Source organism: Oryzias melastigma, linkage group LG20 (genome assembly GCF_002922805.2).
Source record: "Oryzias melastigma strain HK-1 linkage group LG20, ASM292280v2, whole genome shotgun sequence".
Lineage (NCBI taxonomy): Eukaryota > Metazoa > Chordata > Actinopteri > Beloniformes > Adrianichthyidae > Oryzias > Oryzias melastigma.
Window position 1 is genome coordinate 14616401 of NC_050531.1, and position 17822 is coordinate 14634222.

The window sequence follows — 17822 nt, forward strand, 5'->3', positions numbered from 1 at the left end:
GAAGGAAGATGGTAAAAGCATTTAACTTAGTCTTTTTTATATATAAATCCTACTCATAATGAAACTGCAGCGTCACAGGAACTTGTCTCATTAACAAATCCAATGAGCTTCACGGAGGAGGCCTCCACTCTGCAGAAGAGCATCCTTACTGCAGGACCTGCATGTCTCTAGGAGCAGGAGATGAGCAGTAAAGTACATTAAAATATATGATTGGACAAGTTAGAATCTTTGTCTTTCAATCAAAATCACCAAAAGGCTGACAATGTACTAACATTGCAATGCAATTTTCCTTGCATATTTAATATAAACACATTTCTAATAAATGATCAAATATTTACGCTTCATCTTTGTTGCACTTTATCTGAGAACACATTTAAAGAATCATCTTTTTTTTTAAAACAGCTATTTATCATAACAGTGTTATTTATGAAACTATCAGACAAGCATAAAAGAAACAATTCATTTGAGTTAGAACCCAGAAAATGTTTTAAGGCAAAACCTCAAATGGATCACAAAAAAAGAAAAAAAACAAGTCATGCTGTTTCAGTTCACCTCAAAAGACAAATGAGGAAGTAAAAACTTTTAAACCTTATAAGGATTTTATCCTCTGTCTAAAAAGGAAATTGGTAATATACTTCTACTGAGAAGGAAGGAGATGTCCAGAGAAAAACGCTACCAAAAACTGAAATAAAGTGCTGACATCACTTCTTCTCATTTCGGCATAACCTGTTTCCAAAGTATAATCTCAAACCTGTTATTGTTTAGGTTAAATAGTTAACTCAAGAGTGAAAAAACAGTTTAAAAGTCATTAAATTGTAAATTACGTTTAATGTTGTAGAAAAAAAGATTAACAGATTGTAGTCTAGTTGTAGTTCACTTTCAGCTTATCCCTTTCGGGGTCGCCACAGCGTAACAGCACCCACTGTTTCGCATCAGTGATTTGGCAGAGTTTTTTTTTACGCCGGATGCCCTTCCTGACACAACCCTGTACTTGAGGGGCACAGGGACCCAGTTAGGCAGCAGCATCAAGGGTCTTGCCTAAGGACCAAATCTGGGTGGGGATCAGTGGACAGCCCTGGGAATCGAACCCAGGGCTTTTAGCGTGCCAACCCTTCACCTAGCCCACTGAGCCACCCAGCCGCAGATTGTAGTCTGATTTTCAAAAATAAGCAAGTAATCCAGGTGATTGAAACTCAAGGGGTTATATTTCTATTAAACATTTACTTTTTTTTTTACTTACGGAAAACTTTTTTTTTTCCAATTTGAAAAACTGGACATTTGTAGTTCTTAATCCTGATTTAAACCCGCATCACACAGATAATGCATCTGAATTAGGAACATGAAGAGTAACTGATGTGTGCTCCCATTCAAATTCAACCTCAGACTGACTGAGATTATCAATAATCTTTCATGTCAATGATTGCTCCCACAATTGATTTTCTCACACCAAACTGCTTACCTAGTACAGATTCAGTCTTCCCAGCCCAGTGCAGGTCCATAGTTTTATTTCTGGTGTCCTTCGATAGCTCTTTGGAGTTTTGAATGTGGCTGTATAAGTATGGGTGTGGATAGGAGTCCTTTATTCTGATATTGAGTTCAAACGGGTGTTTTCTAAATAAGTTACAAGTCTCTGAAAGTCAAACATCTTGCTTTTTTGTCAGTATCCAAATACTCACTTTACGCTGGAACTTACCATTTATTTAAGCAAAAATACTAAAATGTGATTTGAGGAAAATAACAGACCTCTTTCTTTTTTTAGTTTACAGCTGGTGGCTTAATACTTAGTTTTCTGTCCCCTGTATAAAATAAAGCAACCGCTGTCTAAACATAGAATAGGATTCCTTCTCAAACAAACAACACTAAAAAAAGCCTCAAAACCAAGAGATCTGACACCAAAGTTTCAGCGAAACCCATAGAACATGACACAGACTGATAAAGGAAGTGCAGCTGGCACATATGTTATAATGGAGAAACATGTTAATCACAGCAGGAAATCATCACATACTTATTAATATTATTCTTAAAACAAAGATTTTGACACCCCATCAACCCATCCATGTTTGAAACCCACTCAGTCCCTTCTGGTGTTGCTGGAGCCTATCCTAGCTGCTCTGGTGTACACCCTGGATGGGGCAACTTAGCCTGAAAAACTGAATTTAATCAATGCATGATAAAACATGGCTTATTAATAAACTCTGGTTCTCCTTCACAGCCCCCACTTCCTGCTGTCTGACCTCCCTCATGATGCACTTACAGATTACAAGATGTTGAAATCCTTCTTTGGGGGTTTAAAACAGGAACGAAAGCATCAGTCATGTGATGTTAGCAGTTTTGTAACTGTTGGCCAGCTTGCGTGTGGCATTATAGTAACAGGACAGCATTGCACTTCTATTTGTGACTTCAAAATTAGCATTGACTAGAGGTATGGAAAGTTTTTACCCCATCTATTTCTGACTTGATACTTCTGTTTTACTGTTCCATTCACCCTGGATTAAATTGTGTTCATTTTTGTATAATACAGCTGTTTGATTGCTTTTACAAATTGTTGTAAAGTTGTCAATTTCTACATTTGTGAAAAATGCTTTTCTTGCACTTGGAGAAAGACAGATCACAATTTTTTTTAACCATGTATTTTTTTGTTTGTTTGTTTTCCATATCTAGGAAACAAGAATGTATGTGAATATGATGACAACAATAATGCTCCTCTTTGCTCCAGGTGACCCTTTTATCCTTTATTTTCTCAGGCAGCTGAACCATAGAGTCTAAGGCTGGTTGAGCTGACCACAATTTGAACAATATGTTATTCTGAAACCATGAATAACACATGGCATGTATGACAGTGTTTTCAGGCCCAGCCCGTTGTCCCAACCCAGCAGAACTCCTGATCGAAGCACCGGGGAGCTTGGAAGCCTTGGCAGGAACCTGTCTGCAGATCCCATGTACATTTAAGACCATCGATGGACGCAAAGTTAATACCACAGACAAAACTGATGGAGTGTGGATTAAAAATGATCCCAAATTTGGCAGAAACCCACGCAATGTTGTTTACAACAGCAGTAGGGTGGATAATACATTTCCAATGACTTTTATTGGGAACTTGGGTCAGACAAACTGCACAACTATTCTGGATAATGTTCAAGAGGACTACGAAGACAAGTACTACTTCAGAGTTGAGGACAGCGCGATTACAGCAACAGCTTCTTGTCATCCTGTTCAAATCACAGTCAAAGGTAAGACAGTTTTTTTCATTTGTGTTTGGAACATTGAAGAACTGTTGCTTTTAATAATTGTGATTTCAATGAAAGAATTTTCAAATTTTCTTTTGTCAGCTTTAAATAAGCTTTAATAAAAAAAATCTTTTTTTTTTTTAAAAGACACTTTTTTAGATTTTATATGTTTTTATTAGCAAACATTTTGACGTGTTGCCTCTTTTAGGCCCATTGTTGTTGTCTGTGCAGTGAATCTTAATTACGTGGAGTAAATTTGCAAACAACTTTTCATGAATTGCTTTTTATTTTTTGCTAATTTTTGCGTAGTTATTTGTGCTTTTGCAGTACAAAGAGCACAATTATTACACAGACCAAGGCTATGTAATAATAATTTCCCTGATCCCTAAGTACCAAAAAACTATACAGAGTGGGACTATCTAGTGCCCTGGATTTTAAAAGCAATTTGGACATCATGCTCACTACTTTGCTATTTTTTTCTTTTTTAAATTTGAATGTGTCATTACCGATGGCACGAAGTAAAAATCTGCTCAAAATAAACATTTTAGGACATTTATTTGTGACTCCACTGTGTTCTGATGATGAAAGTGTTGATGGTTTTTTAAAAAAAAAAAAATGTAAACAGTTTTTATTGCAAAAATTGCGTGATTGCAGTGCATTGCAGTCTATATTTGCTAATGTAGTAAGCATTGATGCACACTGGTTTTTCGCAATGACTTCTGGGAAATTTCAAGGACACTTGTAGATTTGGACAGCACTACAAAATGGCAAACACACTATATAGTGAGTATGGAAGGAATTCAGACAAAGATAGTGTTTTTTCAGCAGACTCCTGGCCAACTAAATCACTCGTTGATTTAAGAGTCAGATTTACGTCAAATTCAGTTTCATACTGAATTTTAGTCATGAACCTGTCATGTTTAAAACAGAGGGAGAAAAAAAACTCACAGCTAAAATGATGTCAGGCTAAAAGAAACTGCATCCACTGCAGTATGGTCTGAATTTACTTTTAAAAAACATTTCACAGGGGAAACCATATTTTTTTAGCATTCCTATAAGCCACAAGAGCAGGCATCAATTCTTCTTCAAAAACGGATAAAATATTCAAACATATGCAGACGAGTGCAGCGACAAAAAGTCCTTCCATATATTTACAAAATAAAAATGCTTTTATTTGGCAAATTAAAAACTGTAAAGAAGAAAAACTCAGAACATGGAAAGTTTGGATTTTGACAAAAAATATTTCAAATTCAAATAAGCATGTTGGTATATATGTATATATTTTGGTTCTATTTGGGTCAAAAAGTTCAATTTTAACAGTTTTTGTTCTGATTGTTTTCTTACAAACATTCATTGGTTATTTCCTAAAATGGAATAATTATTAAATGGCAACTCAAATCAGTGATCTTAATACTGACATGATATGTCTTTAGTTTTGTGTAATTGTATTGTTGATTGTGTGTTTGGCGTGAAATCACAGATTCTGCTTGGAGTCCCACCATTGAAATCCCAGCTGATCTGAAGGAGGAGGAGTCTGTCACTGTCACCTGCTCAGCTTACACTCCCTGCCCTCAATCTCCTCCTGAACTCACCTGGAATCTTCAAACAGACTCTCAAAGAAAAATTGAAAAATACACAAATGGAAGCTTTACAACTAAAATCCAGAAGACCATCACTCTGTCAGACACTCATCATGGATTCACCATCAAATGTTCTGCCAAATACCAAAATGAAAAGATAGCAGAGACAGAACAAACTCTTAATGTTTCACGTAAGTAGGTGATTCTTAGTCACAGTTTAAATGTTTCTGATTTATAAAGGTAATCTTTTCTCAGGTGCTCCTCAGGACGCATCATTATTGCACAGTACATCAGGTTTGGGGTCAATCATCGGAGGAATCGTAGGAGCCATCCTACTCATCTGTTTGGTTTTTCTCATTTGGTAATTATCTTAGTTTTTCATTTATTTGTATTCATTTTTTAACCTTACAAATTTCCAATTTTTATTATAAAATGTGACATTTTGAACAGAGGTCGTCAACCTCTAATGCTAAAAATTCATTTGGTCCCAAGTCCTTCTTTATTGCTTAGAAACTTTATTTATGTTTTTTGTTGCAATAAAGCAAATTGCTTTTAACTTTTTACTGAAAATGATTAGAATAATTCAGTTTTATTTATTTAGTAATGTCTTTTACTTTTGACAGCAGCCCAAACAGGTTCCTTTCAAAATAAAATACTGCCTGTGTCAAATAAGAGCATCCTGCTGCAGCTGATTTACTTAACTTAAAAATACAAAAACGCCAATTCAAGCATGACATTTTCTAATAAAATTACTTCATTTTTTTTCTTCTTTTACTTTTAAATATATACATGACAACATAGGTTTCTATATGTGCTTTGAGCTTAATCTTCTACTGTTACAGTAGAATAAATAATTTACCATTACCTAAGTTATCTGACACATTAAAACATCTAAGCATTAATGACAAAACCTAATTAACTAGCAAATTAACCAAAACTACAAACCCATTTGTCATTTAACCCTTTAACACCTGAGGCGTCGCCGGTGACGCTTAAACAAAAAAATGTTAACAACGTAATTCCAGCACATGAAGGAGAAATCTGCTGGAAATACGTTGATCATGTTAACAATTAAACAATTATAGTAAATCAAGAATATAAACACTGGAACTCTGGTGTTAAAGGGTTATTTTTGTAAAAATATGATACAAACGCTATAAGAAACACATTATCACAGCACAATTGAGGTGAAATGTATTGGTGTATTCATATTTAATCCTGACAACTTTTTGTCTCCATTTTTTTTTTAAAGGTGGTTGAAGTCTAAACATTCGTCTTCAAATCCGACTCATGTGGAAAAATGTCACCGCCCCACACAGGTTTGCTTGTTTGAATCAGTTTTTATCCTTGTTTGTCTGTTTTTAGTTACAGGTGCTTTACTTAGGGTACTTTTTTTTTCTTTTTTTTTTATTTCCTTTTAGCTTAGCCAAGCAAAGAAGACATGTTGAAACATCCTGTTGGAGAACTACACTTTTTTTTTTCTTGCATGGTGTGAGATGACAGCAGATCCCTGCAATGATCAGATTGTTTTATTATCATGTATGTTTCAGAGTTCGGATGAAGAAAACGCTGCTCCAAATCAAGACATCCACTATGGAGAAGTTGACTTTTCCAAAATGAATCTTTCCTCACGCTCACCGCAGACGACAACAGACCAGTTGTGTGTTGTGTATTCACAAATAACCGTAGGCCAGAGTGGAAACACACGCACAGGTGAAGACATATACTCCATGGTGAAGAGATGACTGGACTGATGTGTACAAATGTCAAGTTTTTTATTTAGACTTTGCCTTATCATTAAATCTCATTTAGCCAATATTTAAAATGTGCTTGTGTATGTTTAATTTTTGACATTCAAGTTTAAATCCAGCCAAGTAAAATTATTTATGACACTATTTCATGTCTATCACAATCATATTCAGATGAACATTTTACAAGTTTAATTTTCAGTGTGGAAATGTTTCCCCCTTAAGGTTTTTTTTAGCGTAAAATTTACTTCTCAAAAAGATGAAGTTTCATTCGTTTGGGCACTTTTATTCAGTGATTTTTTTTCTCACTTCCCTTCCCACAAGATTCAGTCAGATTCTCAGTTACAGATTTGGATTCTCTTTTTTCCCTCCACTGCCCATATTTCGTCACAGTTTTAAAGCAGTTCTACATGTGAGGGATCAAGGGAAATTTTGATTTCGGTTATATTTTGTATGGCGATACTTGCATCAATGTAAAATGCTGACAAGAAGATATTTCAGTAATTACTTGTGAGCATCCTTTAGCTTCTTACTTTTGTTTTCCACCTAAACCCCCGACCACTAGTTGGCAGCACTGCACACTTTGAGCTTCTTTGCACTACACCAGAAAAACAAGATCTTAGAAGAACCAGCTTGTTTTAAATGTTCATGTTCACTCAGCCATGTGGTTTTTGATGTTTTGAGACATGTACTACTTAACCTTAGAGTTTTTCTAAGTCATATTCCTTAAAAGAAAGTGAAAAAATGTTGTGGTACATTCTGTGATTTGTATCGTATCGTGACACGCATATTGCAATACAAATTTTTTTTCGACACACCCTGACTACATGTGTCGTGGGTGTCTTCAGTAAAAATGTCCAGAAACCAGAATGCAGCAGCAATAAAGGTTGCAGAGGCGCCAAGGCTAAACTTTTATCTTTTATTAAAGAAAACGAGCACATCTGTTGCTCACAAGGGTCACTTCAGTAAGAGCTTCACAGCTTCACAGCCTCACCCCAAACATTTCCACATCCTTTTAAACCCACTATGCCTCTCCCAGTTAAACAGTTGTACAATACTTTTCATGAATAAAAATAAACAAAAACATTTCTCAGACTAACTGAAAACACTCTGTTGTATGAACATTGATTTCTTGGTCCACCTTAAAAAAAATATAAAGAAGTCAGGTAAGTCCCGTGACCGGCGGGATCGGACACGAACTTCCTGCAACAGAAGAAAAGAGCTACAGGTGACGGCATGCTCGGCTATATGTAAATGTGTGTGTATGGTTTACGAGTCGGCAACCCCGTGTGCACCCAGGGGGACCTGCAGAGGGAGAGGGACAGAGAGGAACGTAAGTGCTTGAGATGAATGGAGCGCGTGTGTGTGGCTGCAGGTGTGTGTATGTGCGCGCGTGTCTGAATGAATGAATTTGCATGGCTGAAGCGCCAAGTACCATCTAGTGAGCTGGCTATGGTGGTCTTTCATGGTGTTTATCCATGTAAGAGCTCTGTGATCTGTCTCGAGGTCAAACTCCCGGCCAAGTAAGTAGTACCTCAAGCTGTCGAGGGCCCACTTAATGGCAAGTCCTTCCTTTTCAACCGTGGAGTACCTAGTCTCTCTTGGCTGTAGTTTCCAACAGAGGTACAGGACCGGTTGCTCCTCTCCTGGGTTTCCTTGTGCCAGGACCGCACCAAGCCTAACTGCAGATGCATCCACTTGGACCAGGAACTTTTGGTGAAATCAGGACTCTTGAGCACAGGGGAAGAACATAGCTTAGCTTTTAATGTTTGGAAGGCTAGTTCACATTCATCTGTCCATGTTATTGGATTCTTCTGCCTTTTTTCTGTCAAGGCCGTGAGGGGAGCGGCTATAGTGGCAAACTGGTGGACAAACCGTCGGTAACAGCCTTCTAATCCAAGGAAGGACCGTACCTCCTTCTTGGTGGGGGGTCGAGGGCAGTAGCGGATCGCTTCCACCTTATCCACTTGTGGACGCACCTCACCACCTTCCAGAAGGTACCCCAGGTAGCAGCTTTCTCTCTGGGCCCACTCACATTTGGCGACATTCAAGGTCAGACCAGCATCCTGTATCTTCCCAAGGACGAGAGACAGGTGTTGAAGGCGTTCCTCCCAGGTGTTACTGAAGACCACCACGTCATCTAGATAGGCTGCACTGCAGTGGTCACATCCCTGCAGCACCTTGTCCATCAGCCTTTGGAACGTGGCTGGCGCTCCATGCAGACCAAAGGGCATTACTGTAAACTGAAACAGTCCAGCGGGTGTTTTGAATGCTGTGTACTGCCTGCATGTGTTGGTGAGAGGTACCTGCCAGTAGCCCTTGCATAGGTCGAGGGTGGTGATATACTTGGCAGCTCCAATCCTCTCCAACAAATCATCCACCCTTGGCATTGGATATGCGTCAAACTCTGAGATGGCTTTCAGCTTCCGGAAGTCGATGCATATCCGCAGCGAGCTGTCTTTCTTGGAGACAATCACGACTGGACTGCACCATTCAGAGTTGGAGGGCTCGATGACACCTAGCTCCAGCATATTCTTCATCTCATCGTTCATCTGTCCCACCAACCTCTGTGGTACTCGATAAGGCCATTGCCTGATGGGTTGTCCATTTTTGAGCCTTATGGTGTGCTCAACAAGTGTTGTTCTGCCTGGCTGGGCTGAAAAGAGAGACGGAACTTCCTGCAACAGAAGAAAAGAGCTACAGGTGACGGCATGCTCGGCTATATATAAATGTGTGTGTATGGTTTACGAGTCGGCAACCCTGTGTGCACCCAGGGGGACCTGCAGAAGGAGAGGGACAAAGAGGAACGTAAGTGCTTGAGATGAATGGAGTGCAAGTGTGTGGCTGCGGGTGTGTGTATGTGCGCGCGTGTCTGAGTGCAGCTATCAGCTGACGGTGCTACACCGTCACATCATGTGTTTACCAAATAGTTTCATGGTAATGTATCTAATGCAGGGGTGGGCAAACCTTTTGACTCGTGGACCAAAAAAGGGTTCTAGAACTTAACAGATGGATCGTACTAGCACCGAGGGATATTAAAGAGTTTTGGTTTCTCATCTGAGAATGAAACAACATGAAATCTGGACAAGAACATGCCTTTTTATATTAAAAGCTGTGTTTTTTGTTCATATTCTAGTACCAATTGCACCAGTTGGTAGCTGTCTTTCAGGGAAAAACACTGACTTTAAAAAAAAGACTGTTGTATTGGAAAAATGACATGTGTGCGACAGACACCGCATAAATGCAAAATAACTGTCTGCACCTAAACACAAGTCAGTATTTGTGGTGCGCCATCTAAAGGGAGACACCAGAATTACAAGGAAATATATGGATTATCAGTATAATCTATTTCAAATTAAATGGTTTGATGGGCCGTATGTGGCCCTTGAACCGTAGTTAACCAACCCCTTCTCAAATGTATTAGAAAAAAAAAACAGAAGAAGAGCATCACTAAAAGATTATTACATTTCTGCATTTTGTTCTTTGGTTTGTTTTATTAAAATGCTTATTCTTTTTGAAAAGTCTCATTTATTGTGTCACATTAGGAAATGATCACAAATAAATAAGGGACTTTTACCACTTGTTTTTTAAAAACTACGTGTTATAGATAGCTACGATGAGACCCTTATATTTCTAAATCGAGATTGTAATAGTCTGTTCTAACTTCCTCTTTTATTTAGAAAGTGCTGCTTTATGGCCTTCTGCTCATAATGATGTCGTTTTTATCCTCTTTTTAAACATTTTCCCTCAATAGATTTAATTAGAAATACTTTTTTTGTATCTTTTACTAACATTATGACACATCCAGTATAAAAAAAGCTTAAGTTTGCACATCACATTTACCCTTAATCCTCATGTATTTTTATGGTTTGTTTTTTGTGCACACAATTACAGATGTTTGCCTTTTTTTCAATGCCACTCTCAAAAGTTTATATTTTACTATTTTGGGGAAAATAACTAATTAAAAAATGTTTCCTTCTTCTTTGAAACTATTTTAATAAACAGATAAATGAGGATTAAAATCAAATATACCTCAATGCACATAAACTCTAAAAATGTTTTTAAAAAAGGTAAAATATTTATTCATCCACTATATATGAAGAACAAGGAAGTGCACCTTTATGTTGGATTACTGTTGGTTTTTTCACACCTGTTTCCTATCATGAGCTGAAAAGAGAGAACAGACTTTACTCTCTGTTGTTCAGTCCACATGATACCTTAATTTAGATGAACAGATGAAGTTTTACGGAAGCACAGTTAAGATACTGTCTCTAAAGAAAGAAGATACCTTTTGGTTTCCTTATTTAAAATTGACTTTTGATACACGGTGAATCATCAAAAGGTCACTTTGCATTAAAGCTTTACCCAGTCGTGGTTACTTCAAATCAAACTTTATTTACAACAGCAGAACGCAAAAAAGGGGAGAAAATTCATCCAAATAAAGAATAGAGAAAGAATAGAGTTTCTACAGTTCTTAAGCAATCTGTGGTAAGAACTAAAAAAAAAAAAATTGTCTGTTATTTTTTAAAATAATGCCATCAGCCTCAATGTGTTTATGAAATGTGTTCACACAATGATTTAATGTCCAATCTGGTCTATAAGGCAACACTGTAAAAAGTAAAACATTAGATTAATACACAAAAGTGTTGTATTATTTAAAAGGATTCGTTTTCATCAAATTAAGTGTTTAAGATGATCGTTTACTCAATGTAAAATTTTAATTGGATAAAAAAAATATTTTTAAATGTAGCAAATTATAAAACTTTTGTTAATTGATCCAATATTATATCTTTTATACTGTAAGTGGCCTTGTGGTAGAGCGTCCACCCTAAGACTAGACAGTTTTTAGTTCAAATCCAGGCCAAATATACCAAAGTCTCCCTGCTTGACACTCAGCATTTAGGTGTTGGATTAGGGAGTTAAATCACCAAATCACTGGCAATTGCAGCTGTGTCTGCAGCTCACCACTTCCCCAGGGAATGGGTCAAATGCATAGAACACAGTTCACACACGTAGATATGTGACAACAAATGACACTTTAACTTTAATTTTGTTAGTTTTTAAGCCATTCGTTCCAAGTCTTCTTAAAAAGGTTTAACAAACAAAAACAACCTTAAACAACCTTGTTTGTTGCACGATAAGTCACAAGCTCAAAGGAATTTGGGTTCTGTCAAATTTGACTTTTTTGAATACCCTTAATTTATTTTTAGTTTTTTTTCTATCCAAGTTTTAAAGCCCCTCTCATAAATACACATACAGACGAACATGAATGTCCCAGTTGTACACTGTTTAGGTAATGCTTAACTCTGAAGGGATTTGCATGGTTTGAAATCTAACCAGCTCTAAATATTTGATCACCATAAAGAGTGTCAATTGTTTGGTTTTATAAGATGGTTTTAGAGGCTCTTCCTGTTTTTCTTCTGTGCCATGAAGACTGGATTTAGTCTTTCCTTTGTTTTCACATTTTGAAACAGTAAATATACTTGTGTAGAAGCAAACAGAATAACATATTTTGATTTTTTTTTTCCAAAGAACTGCATCTGACCCAAACATTCTCCATTCACTAACATTTAGATGTCTCTCTCTACTTTTACAATATTATTTGCATTGAAGTTTGCATATATTGCTCCTTGTTGTTGCTGATTAGTCTAGTTGTGAATTACAGGAAGTTCAATGTCTCACGGGTACAGCAGTAAAAAAGGAAGTTTTGGCATGTTGCATTTGAAGTTTTAAATCAGACCATTTAACCTCCTGTCCCTATGATGGCTGTGTGAAGGCTTCCTCTGTTTGGGTAAGAGAGTCGTTTTTTTCAAATTCTAACATGCTTGGTTGAAGAGAATTGAAATATTTTACATTTGATTTAGATCAGTAATATACAGAATGTGTCACATGACGATTCTGTAACATTTTCAAACCCAGAAGAATCTATTTGTTGGATTTATGATTAGAATAATCTTAGATTTATTTATTTTGCAAACAGTAAATGTTGTTAAAGTAGACCCCTTTTAGTAAAGAGAGATTTATAAAAAATAAAAAATTGTGAAGTATAAAATATATATTTAGGGTCACAATTTTGTTTAAGCACCCCACCAAACTTAATTGTGTTTTAAATAATGTTTGTTAACTTAGATATTCACATAAAATCAATAAATTGGGGGAGACAAGTGTAATCATTTATTTTATGTTAAATTCCTACCATGTAGTTGGTAACAATATATTTACAAGGTGTAATGTTCTATATCCTAAAATCTCTCTTTGCAACTGAAGGGTATTGCAGTTTGTGCCATTTTTAACCAAGAAAAATAAGTATTACTTCAAGATAAGGCAACTAACGAATTCATCAGAGCATCAGTGCAGAGTGTGAGGTCTTATTAAGCAGATGCAATTAGAGTTTATTTTAGACTTACCTCCCATTTCTTGCAAACATATATTTCTCTGTAATTTTAACAAACAAAGTCAGTGTTATAATAGCAGAAGGTTAACAAATATGATGAGTAGTTATGACATAAAGAGAGCTGGTGCTTGTGTCACTGCAACATCCTTCCTGTCTTTATGTTAAAAAAAAGATAACCTGAGCTTTGCGTAAAGAAGCCAAAATGACAAAGGCAGCATGGTGTCCTCTTTTTTAACTTGTTGCAAAACCTTTAGGAAAAAATGTATCATTATCAATCAGCCAGTGACCAATGAAGAGTCACATCATGAGGCATTTACAACACTTTGTGAATGCAAAAAGGTCAGGCTCAATGTGTTTTTGTTATGTCATTTTTTATATCCGTTTGTCCTAACAGCTGAGCATGCAGGTACAAACCTCTTGTGTTAGATGTTTTTTTTTATTACTATTATTTGTAATCTCTTATATCTTCTCTGAGCAATCTTCATGGATACGCTTATCTTTGCCCTTTTAAAAGACAGTTCTCATTAAATGTTCATTTATTTACAAATTTATTTAAAAAAAAGTATTTTCCCTGTTGACACGTATCACTTTCACATCAACTACTTTGGACGCACGTTGGAGCGCACCTGTTAGCTGATGTATCTCCAGTTTCAAAACCAACCGAGCCGGCTTAGCTTCCAAGTTTAGATGAGATCTTACGTGTCTACTGCGCTGTCTCTGTGCTGAAATATTGTTATGAGAGTCTTAACCTCATATAACCATTCATATCACAAGACACACTCATTTTGAGACCTCTCTCATAAGTATGATCCAAACTTTTAGAAAAACCTTTTGTTTATAATTTTGGTGTATACTTTCTGCCCTGTAGTTCATCGTCATTCCACTAGGGGCAGTAGAAGGGCTTTTAATGCTCATTTCAAAATGGCTTCTTCCATGAAATCTCAAAACACTTTTGGCGGGGAAAATTTGTTCTAATTTTAAAAACGTTATTGTGTTATAGCCTCATAAAAAGGCACTGAGCCAATTCATCCTGAAGACTGGAACTTTGTTCTTGATTTTCCAACAGTAGCACAACTACAACTCACAGGCCAGCGTCCTCTAGGGGCTCCTCAACTTATGACATTGCCTTATCTATGGTTTAACCACAACATGGCTAAAACCACAAGATAACTCATCTATAATTATTCTTTATTTTGAATGACTACGTGAAAGTATGCAATATTTGTTGATAATTCGTTTAAAAAAATCGTATCAAATTTGAGGCAGTGGGTACATAAGGTACTTCTTTCCTGAATGCTCGTGTCAATAATTTTGCATCTTTAACAAACATAGTTGTGAGTAAAGACTTACCAAATCACACTACACATCAGTATTAATTCATAAAAATCTAATTGCAATTTTTCGTGGATTTTGTTGAAGGGCTTAATAGACATCTATATTTTTTTTAAAGTTTTTTTTTCTGTTTTACAGGTTTAAACACAAAAGATCAAATATTGAATTAAGGCAGCAGCTTATCAAAAAACCCCTCACATCCTCATTTTATATTTGTTGTTTTTATGACACTCAGTTTTTATGTGCCTGGTTCAGAATAAACCGTCATTTCTCATCTGGATCTCCCTCATTGGTGCTGTAATGTCTAAAAGGTTAGTTTCTAATTAGTCCTCTTGTCGATTCTCAGTATTTTTAAGGCTTAGTAAATATTGTAAAACTAAAAAACAAAACAGAAATTTTCAAATTGGTTGGGCAGTTATTAGATTAAGTGCGGTAACACCACCAGAAGTCTGTTCCATCACATTTCAGCGGTGATCCAGGTTTATTAAAAACTCAACGGTTTGTTACAGAAATGGCTATTCTGCTCACTGTTCTCGTATTTTGACCAAACTTAAACTTAAGTTAAACCGACAGATACAAGTCCTCACATTTGATTTAACATTCGATAGACAGTTTATAGCTTTGACCCCAGCCACAAGGATCAGAGGAAGTTAGTCTGCATTTATTTTAAGGAGTCCCAGACAAACCAATCAGCAAATATTCCTTATGTAGTCTTCTTATTTTTGAAATGTTGACATTTTTTTAAAACTTTTTTCAGTTATTAACCCAGACTAAAAAAAAAAAAAAAGAGCAACTGAGAAGCTTGAAAAAAAGAGGAAGAAGTCCAAACTCATTTTGACATGTCGCTTGCTGTGAAGCAGTTGCACCATAAACTGGAAACCTTTGGTATTGCCAAACCAGTTGAACTCAGCAACTTTTTTCCCATCAGTCAATGGAGTCTAGTGCGTAAAGGCAGGGTACACTTTATAAAGGTCACCAGTCCAGTCAATCATACACAAATTCACGATTTCGAAACTCCGATCAACCCATGAGGCATGTCTTTGGACTGTGGGAGGAATTCGGAAAAACCCATGCTGGAGGAGTTCATGCAAACTTCACATATGGTTCCACAGAGCCTCCTCCATGCTGGGAGGCGAGCGTGCTAACCACTGATCCACAGTGCAGTCCTGCTTGAGGGATTTAAAGACTATAAATGGGTGAAGAGAGCTGTCCATTTGATAGAACATAGTGTTTCTTTATGATCTTTGCTCTTTTTTACAAGACTATATGGATATTTTTTCTGGAAATTATTGACATTTCCTTTATAACAACAAAAAAATTCCACACCTGCACAAAAAAAGTATCTCTTTTGATAACCTGTTCTTACCAAAAAATCTGTCTAAATATGTGCTATCATGAGTGTATGAGTGTAATAGAAAGAGAGTAACTTTTCACGCCTTGATGAGCTCAAGATGCTATACAAAGACAACTTCCTCATTTTCTGAGTTCTTTCTGCACAGACACCTGGAGATGACAGGCTGTTTTGTTTTTATGAAGTCCGTTCAGTCTGTTTTTGTTCTTGTGACAAAATTCTTTTTAAAAATCAGTAGCAATTATTTTTTTGATTATTACAAAAAACAAACTTTCTTTATTTCTTTTCATTTCCACTAAACTTCAAAATCAACAGATCTTGCACAAGTTCCTATACAAGGAAAATGAAAGGAGAAAACGTGTTTTTGATTTGTGATCTGGTGTCGTTAATTGGATTTTTTGCAGTGTATTTCAACCTTTAAAGATGAGGTACAGTTTGATGACCGCTGTGTCTGCAAACGGGCTGACGGTCACCATGTTACTGAACGTCCTCATCGATCCTGGTGAGTTGTTTCTTCTTTTTTTGACTCTTCACTTGAATCACAAGAAACGTTTCTTTTTAAAAGTGTAACTGTTTTTTTTTTTATTGGGAATCTTCTCCATTGATACATTTTTATCCATAATATGTTTGTCATCACAGGGACTATGGCTGATTGCGGTACATCACATCTTTTCCTCACTGCTCCAAAAAGGATAGAGGCACTGAGTGGATCCTGTTTGCTGATTCCATGCAACTATTCAGTTCCAGAAGATAGAGGCTTTGATCCAACAAATCCTATAGTTGGACTGTGGTTGAACCATACAAACTTTAATGTAGATAAAAATGTGGTTTTCGATAGCAGTCGTGAACACAACATCTACCCAATCAACATCACCGGAGACTTAAAGAAGAAAAACTGCACCACTTTGTTTTTCAATGTAGTGACAAAGTACACACATGAGTACTTCTTCAGGATTCAGAACGGGAAATTCAAGGCGACTGCCATTTGTGATCCACTTTACATAAAAGTTCAAGGTAAGAACACTTCTTTTTTTGAAATTTTAAAATACATTTAAAACCTCAAAAAACTGAAGCAAATGTTTCATTGACTGTAAGACAAGTAAACCTTCTGGGATAACAGTAAGATTTTACCTGACCACTTGTTGCAGCTTTTGGGTTGTTCGGATTTGCAGAGGGTTGCAGACATGAAAAGGGGTCTTTTAAGGGAAGTGCAGGTTTGTTTTGCAGTTCCCTTGAGGCTCATAGGCCACTTTAAGGGGCAACATGGAAATAGAACGTATCATTGTGGTTTGTGTGGTAAGGGTGTCATAAATTATTAGTAATGCTAAAGTGAGTTACATGTTTTTTTAGTCCTTTAACACCTAAGATGTTGCAGGTGAAGGTCAAATAACACACACACTCTTTAACATACTATAACTTTCCTACAGTCAACATGGTCAATGTACTTCCAGTAGATTCTGAAGCAGAGAAAGAATTCAGAACCAGAATCTGCTGGAATTACGTTGATTGTGCAAACGTTTGAGAAGCATTAACACTGGAGCTAAAGCACCAAAGTTAAAGGATTAACGCATTGATTATGCAATACAATAAAAATTACAACAGTAACTTTCAGCACATCCCGTCGGCGGTCATCATAGCTTTCCCTGTGGTTTTGGCAGATAATTTTACGCCAGTTGCCCTTCCTGACCCAACCTTGTATTTTATGCGGGCTGGGGACCAGCATAGGAAGACCCAGACCTGGGTCTCTTTGTGGAGACAGTTATACTACTGCTCAGAACAGACTTTTTTAGGGAAATGTTTAGGTTTATTTCGTAATTATTGTGTAATACACTGAAAAATATGGTTTAGAAATAAAGAAGTTAAACTTAAAAGATGGATATTAACAATTTCCACTGAAATAATTTAAAGATAAATATTAGAGCAAATTGTAAATTGGTAAAAAACACACAAAAATTATCCAGACTACTAAAAGCTGATGCAGGAAAAACAATAGGAAGTAAAAATATTAGGATTTCTTCAAGAAGCAAGAGTTAATATTAATGAATTTTCAGCCAATTAGTTGATAAACTTGTTTTAGTCAAACTTATTTTAATTGAATTTAAGGAGAAGGTCAAATAAAAATGTAAGAAATGCAAAAAAGTGCAGACTTGACATTTTATTTGCAGGTGTTTTACATTACACTTTCACCAC

General features: G+C 36.3%; 2 protein-coding genes across 4 annotated transcripts in view; both read left to right on the forward strand.

The window, feature by feature from the left end:
- Nucleotides 1-1969: 1969 nt before the first annotated feature.
- On the forward strand, nt 1970-6851 carry LOC112151565 (myelin-associated glycoprotein). Of its 3 annotated transcripts, none has more exons than XR_002920156.2 (7): nt 1972-2422; nt 2662-2716; nt 2841-3230; nt 4708-4998; nt 5074-5168; nt 6060-6126; nt 6358-6498. XR_002920156.2 is itself a non-coding variant. In XM_024280554.2 (7 exons), the coding sequence occupies exons 2-7, from the start codon at nt 2671-2673 to the stop codon at nt 6550-6552; spliced, it is 1095 nt and encodes a 364-aa protein (XP_024136322.1). In that variant the 5' UTR covers nt 2276-2422; nt 2662-2670; the 3' UTR covers nt 6553-6851. The 3 variants fall into 3 exon arrangements, 2 of the variants coding, with proteins under 2 accessions (XP_036073361.1, XP_024136322.1); XM_024280554.2 differs by having other exon boundaries at nt 2276-2422; nt 5063-5168; nt 6358-6851; XM_036217468.1 differs by lacking the exon at nt 6358-6498 and having other exon boundaries at nt 1970-2422; nt 6060-6205.
- Nucleotides 6852-15843: 8992 nt separating this feature from the next.
- Nucleotides 15844-17822, forward strand: part of LOC118597879 (B-cell receptor CD22-like) — a 4436-nt gene continuing 2457 nt past the window's right edge. The window contains exons 1-2 of the mRNA XM_036217467.1: nt 15844-16134; nt 16272-16646. Of these exons, the coding sequence (XP_036073360.1) occupies nt 16056-16134; nt 16272-16646 (454 nt within the window). The 5' untranslated portion in view covers nt 15844-16055. The remainder of the gene's footprint in view (nt 16135-16271; nt 16647-17822) is intronic.